General features: G+C 36.0%; 1 protein-coding gene across 1 annotated transcript in view; it reads left to right on the forward strand.

Moving 5' to 3' along the window:
- Positions 1-17,343, forward strand: part of LOC150097811 (N-acetylated-alpha-linked acidic dipeptidase 2-like) — a 309,838-nt gene that overhangs the window by 21,155 nt on the left and 271,340 nt on the right. Inside the window, exon 2 of the mRNA XM_090406796.1 lies at positions 3,291-3,555. Coding sequence (XP_090262922.1) covers positions 3,291-3,555 — 265 coding nt within the window. The remainder of the gene's footprint in view (positions 1-3,290; positions 3,556-17,343) is intronic.

Genomic DNA, 17,343 nt, shown 5'->3' on the forward strand with positions numbered 1-17,343 from the left:
ATATTACTTTCAGCCAGCAAGAGTTATTGCAGTATATAATTTCATAATGTGCACCTTTGTCTCTGCAAAAGGTTCAGTGAGAAACAAAAAGGAAATGATTTGACATGTTTCTGAAAGGTTTCCAGATATCAAATTTGAGCAAATTCTGTCCAACCAGGATTATTTGTATGGATGGATAGACAAAATAAAACATTATAGGCTAATGCCTTTTGCAAAATTCACCTGACGAAAATTCATTTTTAAATCCAGTGCAGTTTAATGACGATTTTTCTACAGCATAAACAGGAAACTTTTAGAAATTTGTTACAAGGTAGTATAGAAAGTATCTGAGAAAATCATGTTTTTTATGACAGTGCTTCATTTATACCATCTGCTTTACACAATGTACAATGTAATTGTTACAAAATGCTACTACATTGTTATCATTTGAATGATTAGTTAACTCATTGGAGTTAAAGGCATTCTTGTATAGGGACATCATGTGTTATCACAGCATTTGAATCCTATCTGTATGAGGTTGTAAAGCCTGTGTACCCTTCTTGATTAGTCATTTTTTGTTCACAGTTGGACAAAGTTTAAAATCACTTAAAATCCTCCACTATGCTTTATCATGAAGTGGATAGATATCAAATATTGTTCTTAAAAGGCAGAATGGAAATGTCCCCTTAAAGAGTGTTTTGTGGCATTTTCTAGAAGCTGTCCAATAAGTTGAATTTTTCTTGGAACTTCTTTCTCACAACTTCTTTCCAAGTCATCTTATATTCTAAGTGTATATTGAAAGTTTCTGTGACATTGTCCTTTCTCTCACATGGAAATATCTGTAGAGAATGGAAGCAGCAGAAAGTGAACATTTTTGTGAAAGTGTGTAGTAGAACAAAGAAAAAGTGTGTATATGTAGACACACACACACACACACACACCAATAATTGTATAGACACTCATGTTATTTAACGTTATAGAACATTCCAGGTTTGTTAATAACATAAAAACTGGTGCAGAGATAGTAAGAAGCAGTATTTCATCGTAGCAGTTGAATGCAGATGGTGTGGCAACTCAACGTGAACTCAATGACTTCGAGAGAGGTGTCATCATGGGGGCTGTCACATTGGTGGTATGTCCACAGATGCCCTTGCTGTTCAACTGAGCATCCAAATTCAGTGGTTGGAGATGTGATCAACAAATTGAGATGTTCTGGCATCACTAGTGCAGGAAAACACCCAGCATGGCCACTGACAATTACTGACAGTGACAGGAGGGTGTTAAAACAGGTCGCATGCAAAAATCTGGCTTAACTGGCACGGACCATCAGAGATGAGTTCCAGAGTACCAGTAACACAATGGTGAGCACTACTACTGTACAAAAATAACTCAATTTGCTACTTTTCCATGGACGAGCAGTGGCACACAAGCTGAACATCACAATGCAAGGTGGCTTGTCTGGCTGGTGCAAAGAGCATGTGAACTTGTCAACTGACCCGTGGAGAACAGTATTCTGGAGCAATGAATCAAGGTTCAACCGTTTCCAGTTTGATGGTAGAGTGTGGAGGCAACCTGGTGAATGCTTGTTACCACAGTGTGTTGTACCCACAGTAAAGTATGGTAGTATAGGAGTAATGGTGAGGAGTGCATTCAGTGGTTTGGAATGGGACCACTGGTCATTGTCTGTGGTTCCATGAAGGTGACTCAGCACCTTGATATTCTGGATAATCATGTGCTGCCTATACTGTGGAGTTTTTATTGAACGGACCCATGTTACTATCATGACAACAATGTCCCATGCCACAAAGCCGTAGCCTGTTATGCAATGGTATGAAGAGATGGGTGTTAAACGACAATCCTAGCCTGTGCAGAGTCCTGACCTCAACCTATCAAGCACTTGTGGGACAAATTGGAGTAGCGATTGAGGTCCAGAGCAGCACATCCTTGATCTGTTGCTGAACTCATTGCTGCTTTGATGGAGACAAATTCCACCTGATGTCACGTCTGCCTCACGTTGGTAGAAAGCCTCCCTCAAAGGGTGGAGTAGGTGATCAAAGCCAAAGGTGGACATACCCAATATTAGGGTTAGCCTGCTGGTATCAATCATAAGTTACTAAAGTGTCCAGGCAATTATTGGTAGATAGTGTATGTGTAGTTTTTTTTTTTATATGCATGTATGTATTTTTTCCAAAAGAGCTCTATCGGATGATACAACCAAAGGTTGTATTCTCTATTGGAAATCCAGTACAGAAGATTATTGGAATTCCAATGCAGAAGATTATGAAATGGAAGCTGCACATCTGCAGAATGAGTGAACACTGGAAGATAAAGACATTCATGTTTGGTATTATGGATGGTGTAAACAGAAGAGGTAGACCATACAGAGAATGGATAGATGACATAAAGGACTGGTGTGGAATGGATGTACAAAAACTGTGACACTGCACTGGACAAAGAAAGGTGGAAGAAGATAGTGAAGGAGGCATCAGACACCAACAGGCAGTGAGCCCATGGTTCGTGATTATGATGATGTATTTTTTTATATATTTTTGTTTTGTCTATGTTTATAATTGATCTTTTTTTTCCTTTTCTTTTTTTTTTTTTTTGCTTTCTACATATAGTTCATCAGTCATTTCTTGAAGTTCTACTGCTGAGTTGTCTAAAAATGTCAGCAAATTATAAGTGATGTAGTGCTGTTTTCATTTACTGTTATTCCTTTGTTTTTTCCATTCCAAATTTCTTTAAGGTTGCTATGAATAGATAGTTAGGTTACATTGTATTTTTCATTGTCCAATATCCTTTTTTTTATTGGAAATTTTTAATATTTATTTTTGATTGTTTAGAATTCAGTTATACATGTTCACTCATTCTTGTCATTTGTAACATAATTTTCTAAATTCAGATCAGGTTTAAATCAAAATTGAGATAACATGTTTTTAGCAAAGATGCAAAATTTCGTTAAATCACATCCACCCAGAACTGTGTTATTAGATAGATAGATAAAATGAAACTATTACTTGTTGTTTATGCATTGTTATATAAAACCTATCTAAAAAGAGAGAATTTATCAGTTTTTCAAACTGATTAACAGTGTTTTATACAAAAGAAACAGAATGAGAAAAAGTCAGTTGCATGCTGTTTCTCCTTTTCTGTATGTAATATCCCTGATATTTCTGTGTGTAGCTCTTCTATTATTTAAAATCATTGATTTTATTTAAAAAAAATCATTTTATGTAATTATTTTACTTGAGTTTATAGTACATCTTGAAATATAATTATCAGATTATGTTTCATTTTTGTTCTCCCTTTAGGAATATTAGTTCGAAACCACATATAGCTGGGAGTGAAGAGGATAACCATCTTCTTGAAATGATAAAAAAACAATGGCTTGAGAATGGTTTGGACAAAGTAGATATTGTTGATTATGATGTACTTTTATCTTATCCAGATAAAGATAAACCTAATGCTGTTGGAATAATTAATGCACAAGGCAAGCTAACATACAGTGCTCCATCTGGAAATTTTGCTGAAAATAATAAACCATTTGTAGCTTATTCGCCACCAGCAAACATCACAGTAGGAATTATTTATTTTAAATAAATTTGAATTTTTTATGACTTATGTTATACAGCTATGCATCTTGATTTCCAAATATCCACACTCACAGAAGTTACAACCCATTGTTTAAGTGTATGTATAATGCATAGATAATTCAGTTAAATATACACTATCTACCAATAATTGTCTGGATACTTTAGCAATTTACAATTAATACCAGCAGGTGAACTCTATACCAGGTATTTAACAGATAAGCTTAGGTGTTGACAGTTATTCACGACTTATTTTTAATGGTATTAATAACACCGAACTATTTTATCAAAAGATGTCTTATTAACTGCTTATATTTTGCTGAATTTCAATTCAGCATCATCAGAGCACAACACAGCCTATATACGTGACAATGAGTAAGTGAAACAATACAATTGTAATGGACAAAAGATCTAAAGACCTATTTTGGCACCCTCTAATGTTGTAAAAACAAAACAACAACAACAAAAAAAAACCAGCTATATACAAATCCCTAGTGTGGTTACGCTATGTTGATGTGTTTGCCATTTGGTCCCATGAACAAGACACTTTGGATGCGTTTGTCACCTACCTAAACAGCCAACATCTCCAAAATCCACTTCACAGTAGAAAAAGAATCTAATAACTGTTTCCCATTTCTTGACGCCTTAGTCACCCACCTTTCAGATGGATCTCTATCTTTTTCCATTTACAGAAAACCAACACATGTAGCAAGATACCTACATAAACAATCACATCATCATCCATTCCAACAATATGTAGCATTTCAAAAACACTTACACAGAGAGCCAGAGCTATTTGTTCGAATGATACGGCTCGTCCACAGAACTCAAATATCTGTGCCATACGTTCTTGGCCAACAGCTACAATTTTTACAAAATAGATAAAATACTACATAGTCCCATTACCCCTCCCTCCCCTAATACACAGGAACACAACATTACTATTTCTATTCCCTATGTCAGAGGTACATCAGAAAGATAGCCAAAGTACTGATGAAACATAGCCTTTGCACCACATTCAAACCTCATGTTAAACTAGCAACTCATATCTGCTCGCCTAAGGATAAACTTCGTCCTTTATCACACACTGGAGTGTATGAAGTTCTCTGTGAATGTGACTTTGCCTACTATGGGCAAACAGGAAGATTAGTTAACATCTGCCTGGAAGAACATAAAAATACATTCGCTACTATTATTATAGCAAGTCAGGACTGGCAGACCATGCTTTGGACACCCCTTCACACAGGATTACATGGAAGAAAACAAATGTGCTATTTAGAAGTTGATACTGATCCGAAAGATTATCTTTTGAGTTTGCCATGGCTATGAAGAAATCTCTTAACCTGAACAAATATAGTTGCATTAATTTGCAAAAAATTTGAGAGACTGTTATCTTAAGAGCAACTCTCACATAGCTTTTTTTTTTTTTTTTTTTTTTTTTTTTTTTTTTTTTTTTTTAACATTAGAGGGTGCCAAAATAGGACTTTAGATCTTTTGTCCATTACAATTGTATTGTTTCACTTACTCACTGTCATGTATACAAGCTGTGTTGTGCTCTGATGATGCAGATTTGAAATTTACTGAAATATAAGCAGTTAATAAAACATCTTTTGATAAAATAGTTAGTTTGGTATTGTTAATACTGTTAAAAATAAGTCATAGACTAAATCTGGGTATCTCCACCTTTGGCTTAGCCTTCGGAATTTTTCTCCATTCCTCCATCAAAGCAGCACCGAGTTCAGTAATAGATCAAGAACATGCTGCTCTGGACCACAATCACTGCTCCAGTTCGTCCCACAAGTATTAGATGGGATTGAGGTCAGGGTTCTGTGCAGGCCAGGGCAGTCATTTAACACCCATCTCTTCATACCATTCCCTAACAGCTGCAGCTTTATGGCATGGGGCATTGTTGTCATGATAGTAACACAGGTCCATTCCATAAAAACTCCTCAGTGTAAGCAGCACATGATTATCCAGAATATCAAATTACTGAGCTGCTTTCATGGAACCACGGACAATGACCAGCTGAATGCATCCCTCACCATTGCTTCTCTACCACCATACTTTACTGTGGGTACAACACACTGTGGTAACAAGCATTCACCAGGTTGCCTCCACACCCTCCCATCAAATTGGAAACGGTTGAGCCTTGATTCATTGCTCTAGAATACCATTTTCCACTGGTCAGTTGTCTAGTTCACACGCTCTTTGCACCGCCTTGTTCGTTGTGATGTTCGGCTTATGTGCCACTGCTCTTCTGTGGAAACACAGTAAATGGAGTTCTTTTCGTACAGTATTAGTGCTCACCATTGTGTTACTGGCGCTCTGGAACTCATCTCTGATGGTCTGTGCCAGTTATCTGTATAGTCAGATTTTGCATGCGACCTGTTTTAACACCCTCCTGTCACTGTCAGTGATTTTCAGTGGACACCCTGGGTTTTTCCTGCACTAGTGATGCCAGAACATCTCCATTTGTTGATCACATCTCCAACTGTTCATTTTGGATGCTCCAGTTGAGCGGTAAGGGCATGTATGGACATGCCACCAATCTGACAGCCCATGATGACACTTCTCTTGAAGTCACTGAGTTCACATCGAGTTGCCATACCATGTGCATTCAACTGCTATGATGGAATACTGCTTCCTACTATCTGTATGCCAGTTTTTATGTCATTAACACCTGGAATGTTCCCTAACTTCAAATAACAGGAGTGTCCAGACAATTATTGGTAGAGAGTGTATATCTTACAGAATCTAATGGTCTTGACATTTAATATTGAATTGCAGACATTGCATTGGAATTCTTCTGTTCTGGATATTTAATTACACTTCTGCTAGCAAAACCTCAACATATGTATAAGCTAATAAGTTAATCTCTCTGTACATGGAATCTCTTATCTTCATCTTTTTAAGTAATACTTAAGGAGTCATTGTATTGATCGTGAGGCGTGACCATTCTTAATAATGTCTTGGCTAATAAGAATTTTATACTAATTCCATTTGCAAAAGATTATGAAACTTTGTCTCACCCAGGGGTGCACAATTTTCTCATAGTGACCACAACTGCTCCAAATGGAAACAACATTGCCACATTATGCAAACAAAAAAAATAGAAACATGTTAGTTTAATCAAAATAATTGCATTTCAACTTACCTTCAGCTAATGGGATTTTTCATCAACAAGTTTTATGAAATTTAGCTTAATATCTATGCTCAATGAGTATCTTAACTCTGCCCCTAAGTTTATGACAGTAAGCTGAGATCTGTATGTAGACTTGAGGAAATCTAGCATATAAAATGTTGACTTGCATACCTATGTAGATCCAAACATGGAAAATAATTCTGATGCTATCTTTAAATTTGGAAGACTCATTTGTCAGAATAGTAAGCCACATCTCTTTGATAGAACATTTTAGTATAACCTTTATGTTGTTGGAAGTTTTTTCACATGGTTATGCTATAAATTAAAGATACCATGAAATTATATACTTGGTTTAATCCTTTATCCAAGTCTTTCAGGTCCTCTAAATTAAAGATACCATGAAATTATATACTTGGTTTAATCCTTTATCCAAGTGTAAGCAAACAAAGTTTGCTACTGAAGTATTTTCAGGACTAGGGCAACTCATGGTAAAGGTGGTATGACTTCACATCACTCGCCTTAGTATCCCATAATGCAAAGCACATCTCCTTGCAGACATGTATAATGCTATGCATTATGGGAAGGGTCACTACCCAGACGAGTGTTGACCTTTATTGAGGTCTTTTCATTGGGAGCCAACCAGAGGTGATACTAAGGTTTAAGTAATGCAGAAGTCATATTTTCATATACGAGTTGTCAAAAATGTCACACCTTATTATTAAATTACTCTGGATTAGAGAAAAGTTGTTGGAAGTTTTTTCACTTGGTTATCTTCTTCTCTCTTCCATCATCTATGTGGATGACGATGAGGCCGAACGAACTCTTTCCACTTCTGTCTGTCCCAGGAGAGTCTGAACATTTCTGTCCTGTTTGGTGTCGCTTGTTGTGATTTGGTTTTCAGGTCCTCTTTTATTTTGTCTATCCATCTAATTCTGGGCCGTCCTTTGGATCTTTCACCTTCCATCGTTGTATTCAGGGCTTTAGTTGGTAGTCTTTCTGTTCCCATTCTGGTCGCATGGCCAAACCATCGCAGTCTTCTTTCTTGGATTTTGTCTATTATTGTTATTTCTTGTTTTAGTCGTTTCCTTATGTCTTCGTTTCTTAGTCGATCCAGCAGAGATACTCCAAGTAATCATCTTAGCCAACCCATTTCAGTAACTAATAATTTTTTCTCTTCAGCCTTTTTGAGATTCCAGCATTCACTTCCATAGAGGAGTATTGGGAGGACCATTGTTTCATAGATTCTTACTTTTGTTACTTGTTTGATGTCTCTTGACTTCCATATTTTATTAAGTTGTCCAAAAGTTTGGGATGCTTGACTGATTCGTCTGTTTATATCTTTTATAATTTTGCCATTGTACTCAATAACTGCTCCAAGGTAGGTGAAGTTTTCTACCTGCTCTAGATTCTTACTATCAATTTCAGATTAGTGCTTCTTTTTCCTATTTGCATAATTTTTGTTTTGTCTATATTTATGGTTAATCTAGATTTTATACACTCCTCCTTTATTTTATCAGAAATTTGCTGTAGATTTTCTTCTGTACTTGCAAGTAATGCAATGTCATCTGCAAATTTTAAATTTGTTACATTTTTCCCATATATTTTGATTCCAGAGTCTTCATTGTTTAAGGCCTTACTGGTTGCTTCTTCCAGTGTAAGATTGAACAGGTCTGGTGACAGATTGCATCCCTGTCTTACTCCGCTCTCTTTGTGGAACCAGTTGGTTAAGGTGTCCACCATTCATACTGCACTTTCAGATTTCTCATACAGATTCTTTATTATTCTTATGGTTTTGTTAGGAATTCCAAATTCTTCCATAGTTTTCTATAGTTCTCTTCTATGGATTGAATCAAATGCCTGACGAAAGTCTACGAAATTTATGTAGCAACTTTGATTGTATGCTAGTGTCTTTTCTATTATCCGATCAACTATTCACCTTTACTTAAGGTGAATAGTTGATCAATTGTGCTTCGCCCTGGTCTGAAACCTGCTTGTTCTTCTCCTAGTGCCAGTTCTATATATGGCTTAATTTGTTTTTGGAATACTTTCGTAAAAACCTTACTTGGAATACTGAGGAGGCTAATGCCTCTGTAATTATTGCATTCTGTTTTATCTTCTTTTTTGTATATAGGAGTTATGACTGATTTAGTCCAATCAGTAGGCACTGCTTCGTTTTTGTAGCTCCTTTCAAATAATGTTTTTAATGGTTCCAAAAGTTGTTCCTTCCCTGCTTTTAAGAATTCTGCATGTATTTGATCAATGCCAGGTGCTTTCATAGTTTTGAGTTTTTCTATGCTGTGTGCTATTATTTCTTTGGTAAAGATATTTGTTTCCTCTTCCATTTCAGTGGCTGGAATCATAATATCCTGGGAGCTGTTTTTATTATATAAATCTTTGAAGTATTCTTCCCATCTGGTCATTCTTTTTGCTTTACTTTCAATTAGTTGTCCCTCTTTGTTTTTGATCATTATAATTTTTGTTGCCCGTGTCTTACTAATTTGGTCTATTTATTTATATAATCCATGAAGGTTATTTTCTTTTGATAGCTTTTTTGCCATTTTGCATTTTTCTTCTAACCAGTTATCTTTGTCTCTTTTAACTAGTTTTCTAATTTCTCTGGTTAATCTATTATATTCATTTCTGTTATAGTTCTGTTTTAGTTTCATGCTTTTCCTTTGATCGCTTAACCTTTTTACTTCATTTGAAGTCCAATCCTTTTTACTTTCTCTTTCTGTGTAACCTATTGTTTTTTCTGCTGAATTTAATATCATTTCCTTTAATTTACACCGATGTTCCTCGATGTTTATATTCTGTTTTGGTAGTTCCTTCAAGTTTTTATCTAGTTCTAGTTGATATTTTCTTAGAATATTGTTGTCTTGTATTTTTTTTATATTCAGTCTCCTTTTGACTCTAAAAGTGCTTCCAAATTTTAACTTTATTCTTAGGTTTGCTAATACTAGCTTATGATCTGATCCACAATCTGCAGAAAAGGATCTGCAATTTAGGATACTTGATTTCGAGCTGGCATGTATCTTTAGGTTGGTTAGAGTTCATTCGGTTTCAATGGTTAAGTTTTCGTCAAGTGTCAGCTACCACTCCTTGACCTGGAATATAGTGATATTCCAGGTGAAGATAGTGGAAACTACAATTTGAGAGGAAAGAGTCACCCCCTCGCCCTCGAGTTGCTCTAATAGCACTGGGGGAGAAGGAGTAAGAAGTAAGAGAGAGTAGAGGGAAAGAAGAGTAGAAGACCAGTCTCCAGATATGATATATCAAGTGTATATTGTATGAAGTAAGATCAGGTCTAACTTGGGTATCTCGGGTTTGCCATGCCTGTACTCACCAATGTGAGCCCCTGAGAAACTGCTATGCTATAAATTAAAGATACCAAGAAATTATATACTTGCGTCACACCTTTTGGCAACTCGTATATGAAAATATGACTTCTGCATTAATTCAACCTTAGTATCACCTCTAGGGTCTGGCTCTCACTGAAGAGACCTCAATAAAGGTCAGAACCAGTCTGGGTAGTAACCCTTCCCATAATGCATAGCATTATACATGTCTGCAAGGAGATGTGCTTTGCATTATTCAGGCACAAACTTTGTTTGCTTACACTTGAATAAAGGATTAAACCAAGTATATAATTTCTTGGTATTTTTAATTTATATTAACTTTAATATGTTTTACACTTTGCAGGGTATGCATCTCACTTAAAAAAAAAAAAAAAAAAAAACTTGTAATGGAATTAAATTAGCACCCTCCATTTTTGAATAAGGAGAGAGAAAAAGACAACTATTAATTATATCTTAAAATGACTGTCTCCCAGAGTTTTGATAAATTAATACATCCATACTTGTTGAGGTCTGGAGAATGTTTTAAAGCTGCTGCTGATTCCAAAAAGTTTCTGATTTATAATGACTTCTGTTTAGCACTTCATAAATTACATTTTGACCAATTGAAATTTATTTAAAAATGTATGTTAGTTATGATTAAATTATTTAAAAAAAAAAGAATTTTTTTTAATTAATCAAATAATATAATTTTTGTAAATTTTTTTTGACTCTGACTCAACATCTAGGCTAGACTTGGACTTGTCAAGTTTCCAAGCACACCTACTGTTTCCAAACTCTAGATACTTATATAAAAATATGAATTCTACTATTGATTAGTTCTCAGTATCTTTATAGGTATAACTCTCACTGATAAAACATCCAAAACTGGTCTGAGAAATGCCCATAATTCATATTGGCTTCCCTTCTCTAACTACATTGACCAAGTTCAAAAAGGAGCAGAATTATTTGCATCATTAATGATCCAACACATTTCCCACCAAACTACTAGAATATCAGAAAATCCCTATCATTCTCTTGTCGCCTTGGACCCTTCTTAACCAGAAATTAGCTGAAGCATGAAAGTTCTGGTCAGTGTTGCCAAAAGGAGAGTTAACATCAACAGTCTGTTTAGGATTTCTGTGTCATGGTTAGATTATAGCCTTGTATTCTGTATCCAAGCCTAGTCCACTCAAATAACAAATTATTCTTTCTGGAATGAGCGCTTTAATTCTCTACACCATTCAAAACCACGAACTCTGTCCAAGTTTCATCAAATATGTCAAAGCAGTCCATGACAAAAATTCAATATAAATTCAATGACCCAACTAAAAAAAAAACTAGCATCTCACTCACACTTAGGACATTTGGCTTTTACAACGTTCAGCTTTAGAATTACTGTAACTTCTTAACAACTATTAAAAAAATTGTCAGTAATTCTAAAGCTGAATGTTGTAAAAGCCAAATGTCCTAAGTGATTCCTGTTCAAATTCATTTAAGCCTTCTGATCTCTTGCCAAGGCTGTTGGACAAAACTTCTGCTCTACTTGTATGTTCCAACTCTTTCTTTCTTTCTCCCTATTGTATGGCCCTACTCATTTGCTTTTTCATTGCACCTTGTCATATGTCTTTTCCAGATCTACAAAACTTAATTACAGATCTTTGTTGTATTCCCATGATTTCTCAACTATTTGTCATAAAGTGAAAATCTGATCTTAACAGCCTCTATTTGGTCTGAATCTAGCTTGTTTTTCACCAACCAAAAGGAGAGTTAACATCAACAGTCTGTTTAGGATTTCTGTGTCATGGTTAGATTATAGCCTTGCATTCTGTATCCAAGCCTAGTCCACTCAAATAACAAATTATTCTTTCTGGAATGAGCGCTTTAATTCTCTACACCATTCAAAACCACAGCTTTGTTTCCATCCACAATCCTTCTCAACTGTTTCTCAAGTATACTTGCATAAATCTTACCAGGAACACTCAGTAGGGAAATACCTCTGTAATTCTCACATTCAGTTTTATTTCTCTTTTTATATATGGGCACTATTAGAGCTCTACTCCAATCATCGGGAATTCGTCTCTCTGTCCAGGCTTTCTGAACTATGCAGTGCAGCCACTGTAAGACTTTTATACCACCATACTTCAGCATTTCTGGTTGAATATCATCTACTCCTGCTGCCTTTTCACATTTCAGGCTTTGATAGCTTTTTCTACTGCAAGTATGGATATGTATTCCTGACTGCATGCTTGGTGTTTTTCAGTGTTTTTTACCACTATGTACTATCATCGCTGCTTGTTTTATTTAGCAATTTTTGAAGTAATTACTCCATACTTCAAGCATATATCTATTTCTGCCATTTTCATGTCACCTTTATCATCTTTAATTCCTTTTACAACACTTTTTCCTCCATTTCTGAACTTCTTCAACAACCTCCTGAATATTTTGCCAGCTCCTTGATATTTATTTTCTATGTTCTTACCAAAGTCTTCCCATGACTTTTGTTTAGCTAATTTTACACAGTGCTTAGCTTTCTTACATTTGTCTCTGTATTCTCTAAGAGCACAAGCTGACTTATTTGTCAAGAACTTTTGATATGCTTACATGTTCTTCTTTTCAATATGAAATTCAATATTATTCTGCTCAAGACTAAATAGTGATCAATTCCAATTTCAAATCCTCTGTACATTCTAGTGTCCTGCACCAGGGAGAAAACATCACTGTCAACAATAACATAGTCAATGAGACTTTTCTTATTCCTTGCCTCTTCTCTCCAATTGAATTGCTCACATTTTTATGTTGTAACATTGTGTTAGTATTAAACTTTCAAGCATATATTTCTGCTCAGAACCATGTCCTGAGCAGAAATTCAACAGGTATTTGCCATTATTATTAACTTTTGTCCAAATTTTTTCTCCAAATTTTCCCAAAATATTTTTGTATGTCTGACAGTCATTTCCTACTCTGCTGTTTAGATCCATAACAAGGACCAATTTTTCATTGTGCCAATTGCTTTCTCTGAAGCCACAAAATTCCCCCACTTCTACCTTACTAGAACCTTCTATGGGACCATAGGCACAAATAAGTCTCAATGCCCAGTTCCCCCATTCTATTATTTGTCCATATCACTTTATTTGACATTACTTGCCATTCAAGAAGATTAGCCTTGTATTTAGTGTTGAATGCTATAGCTACTCCTTCTTTTCTCTGGTTGTTATTGCCTGAATATAACATTTTATATTTGTTGCTTACAAGGATCTCATCTGTTTTTGTCTTCTTTATTTTGGTAACACTTATTATGTCAATCTGGTTTTTATCCAATTCTTCTGCCAGTTCCATTTCTTTTTCCATTGATGTTTCTTACGTTGATAGTACCAATCTTGAACTCGGTTGATGATTTGGGATGGGTTCTGGGATTTGTTACAGTAGCTGACTTTTTGCTTTTTGTCCAGGTTCCCTGTCAAAAACAATGGGACCTTGTTTAACCAGGCGACACCCAACCCATGATGAAATTCTGTCATGTTGTACCATCATTTTATATTGTGATTTAAGCCAATAAGAACACAATTTGGTCAGCTAAATCCCAAATTGCCACCCCATCCTCGTTCATTCAGTATCCAGGTAGATACCTAACAGGGTGCACCACAAGGTATGGATTGGACATTAGGTCAGAAGCCGTGGCCTTTGTGCCAGTTCTCTGCATTCCTTTGAAGGCTATGTGGAGGTTGTTGTTGTTGTTGTTGTCTTGTCCTTTGAAGAGTCTTAGATGTTTCCGTGCGCTCTTTGTACTGCTTTGGCTATGTCTGTGATTTTGTTTGTATAGAGCTGTTGTTCAGGATTAGGATCTATTTCTTGCAAGGCTGCTGTAATTGCTGGACAGGTAAAGATGTGAGTGGGTGTCAGTTCCGTATTGGGGCAGTTGTTGCAGTTTCTATATGTTCTCGTATCATCTGTATTGATCTTCATTCCTCTATAATGTCCTGTTCGTAGTCTTGCTATCGTAGTGGAGGTCCTTCTGTCAGCATTGATCTCGGGAATTTGATGTTGTATCACTGATTTCAATGGAATTAGTTTAGCTTTTGCTAGTGCATTGGCATCAGCAAGAGTTATCATATGAGTTTCTTGGTTGAGTTCTCTGGCCTCTTTTGCTAATTTATCAGCTGCTTCGTTGTGATCAATGCCTACATGAGCAGGAATCCATTGTAGAATGCAACTTTTACCTAAACACTTTAGATGATTTAAGAGTTTATGGATGTCTTGTGTGAGCTTGGTATTGCCATTTTTGATTGCCTCCATAGCTGATCTTGAGTCACTGTAAATTATAATTCCTTCAGATTGTTGAGATGATGATAGATTTAAGTAGGCTTCTAGTGCTTTAATTATTGCGTAGAGTTCGCTGGTAAAATTGGAAGCGATTCTCCCAGATCCAACTTTTATTGAAAGTTTTTCACCTTTCGGGAGTAGAAGGAGAACACCAGCGCCTCCATTAATCATATTGGTGTCTGATGATCCATCGGTATAACAAATAACCTGTTTGGAGGATGAAAGAAGGTTGATGGTATTTAGGCCTTTTTCTTTAAGCATTTCTTTTGGTTCTTTTTTTGTACAGAGTTTGGTAAGGTTTAGATTTATGAAGGTATTTGAAGGTAAAGGACTGGAAAATAGAGGTTCTTTGTTTATGTGGACATTTAGCTGATCAAGACCTATTTCTTTCCTGATAGTGTCATCATATTGTAAAGTCGATGATCTGTGAAGTCTGCAAATTTGGTTCCAATGTTCATAGGTTTTTAGGGAGACATGATCACTTTGGTAGCTTCTGATATTATTTATGAATTTTATGGTGGCAAATTTTCGTCTGTCCTCCAGCAGGTCAAGCCCACATTCCTGTTGGGCTCTGATGTTGTTAGTGGATGAGACTGCACCAATGATAATCTTGGATGCTTTTGCTTGTATTTTGTCTAGGTTTTTCTTTACCGATGAAGCCGAAGGTGACCAGATAGGTGCTGCATATTCCATTATTGGCCTTATTAGTGTAGTGTAAGTAGTTTTGAGGATTTTTGGCTTTGCACCCCAATTTGTTCCACAAAGCCTTTTCAGTATATTTAATTTTTTTAGAGCTCTGTTGGAAGTGTTAGAGATGTGTTGTGCAAAACGTAATTCCTGATCAAGCGTAATACCAAGGTATTTTGGATTTGTGACTTTTTCAATTAGCTTGTTATTGATCATGACTTTGGGATTGTAGGAATGTCTATTTTTCCTGTCTGTACTAAATGTACTTAGTTTTGTTTTGTCTGGGTTGATTTTAAGTTTGAGTTCGTTTGACCATTTTTCTAATCCTCTCATGGATTTGTTTAGAATTTCCTCTGATTCTTTGATTTTAGCACTAGTGTGCCAGATGGCTATATCATCTGCATAGCAAGTTACTTTTGTGTCTTCTGTAAGGTAGGGATGAATATTATTGACATATAGAAGGAATAGTAAGGGACTGAGTACTGAGCCCTGGGGAACACCAGCCCAGGTTCTCCGCTCTTTTGATATTGCTGTATTGATTCTGACTTTGATCTTTCTTCCTCTGATGAAATCAGCAATCCAGATTAAAGCGTTTCCTCTAATTCCAATATCATGTATTGTTTGTATTAATTTTTTGATCCAAACACGATCAAAAGCAGCAGTCATATCAAGGAATATGGCAGTTGTCTTTTTTGTTGGTTTTTCCTGAAATGAGTCTATTATTGTTTGGCAGAAATGGAATAATTGATCTGTTGTCGAATGACGAGTTCTATAAGCAGTTTGGTAGTAGTTGATTTTCTTATTTTTTGTCAGCCAGTGCATAAGCCTGGAGTGTATGATTCTTTCAGTAATTTTACAAAGTATGCTAGTTAATGCGATAGGTCTGTAACTTTGACATTCTGCAGCATTTTTGTCAGGTTTCAGGATGGGTACAATAACTGATTTTTTCCATTCTTTTGGAAGTTTGCCCGTTCGCCAAGAGGTATTGAGAATGTCCAGAAGTTGTTCTTTGGCATTTTTGCCAAGGTGTTTGACCATATGACCAAAGATAAGATCATTACCAGGGGATTTATTAGGTGCAGTTTTCTCGATTGATGAATTTAGTTCACTTAGTGTAAATTCTTCGGAGAAGATGTCATTAGTTTGGTATGTTCTTGCTTGTTTTAGCATTTGACTTGTGAGTTTATTGAGGGGCTTGTCCTCTCTGTTATACTGAAGTTTGGAGTTGTTTGAATAGGTTTTTGCCAGTGTGTTTGCAATTTCTTGATCTGTAATAGCTTGTTTGCCAGCATTTATGATGAAGTTTGTTTTCTGTTGGTTCTCTTTTTTGATATTGTCTAGGATTCTAATAATATTCCAGTGTTGGCTGTCTTTTCTTGGATCCAGGTTACTGCAAAGTTCCGCCCATTTCTCTTGTTTGCACTTCCAAATTTCCTGCTCTATTTTGTGTGTTATGTCCATTAATTTCTTTCTGTAATCATCAGTTTTATTAATTCTGAATTGTTCATTGATATTGTCTCTTTCTGTAATCATTGAATCAATATTGTGATCTTTCCAGTATGGTATCCAGGTGTTTTTCCGCTGGCCTCTTGGTATTGTTCCTTTGGCAGTTTTGCTGATGTGTGAAGTAAGGATTTGTAATTTTCTGTCGAGGTTTCCAGAGACAGGTTCATCTTGACAGAGGCTCTCCAAGGTTTGAGTAAACCTTGTCCAGTCAGCTTTTCTGAAGTTCCACGTCCTTTTGGTTTGCTGTTCTTGTTCAATCTTGAAGTTTAGTGTTGTTATTATGGGTCTGTGGTCACTGATGGCATTTCCCAGAATTTTCCATTGTGCACTTGATGCAATACTATAATTAATGGCTGTGATGTCAATAGCAGATTCAGTTCCCGTAGTTTTAGAAAGATAGGTGCTCTGTCCATTGTTAATTGTTGTGAGTTCCAAATCTGTAAAGAGGTCTTCCAATTGTTGACCTTTATGGTCTAAATTGGGGGAGCCCCACGTTGGGCTTTTTGCATTTAGGTCACCAAGTATAATGGTTGCATCAGTTAGAGAATCGCTTAGCTTTTCAATGATGTCTGTATCAATATTTGTATTATCAGGATGATAGACGTTTGTGATTGAAATAGAATGGTTTGGTAGATGTATTTCAACAGCTTGAGCTTCCGTTGAACTGTCATTATTTAAATATTGATTTAGGGTGATTTCTTTGAATTTGATTTCTGGGGTCTTCAAAAGGATAGCAAGCCCGCCACCTGTTCTTTCTTCTCTATCCTTCCTAAGAACCGTGTAT

This window comes from Typopeltis vanoorti, chromosome 17 (assembly GCF_054136105.1).
Source record: "Typopeltis vanoorti isolate ZY-2024b chromosome 17, IOZ_Tvanoo_1.0, whole genome shotgun sequence".
Lineage (NCBI taxonomy): Eukaryota > Metazoa > Arthropoda > Arachnida > Uropygi > Thelyphonidae > Typopeltis > Typopeltis vanoorti.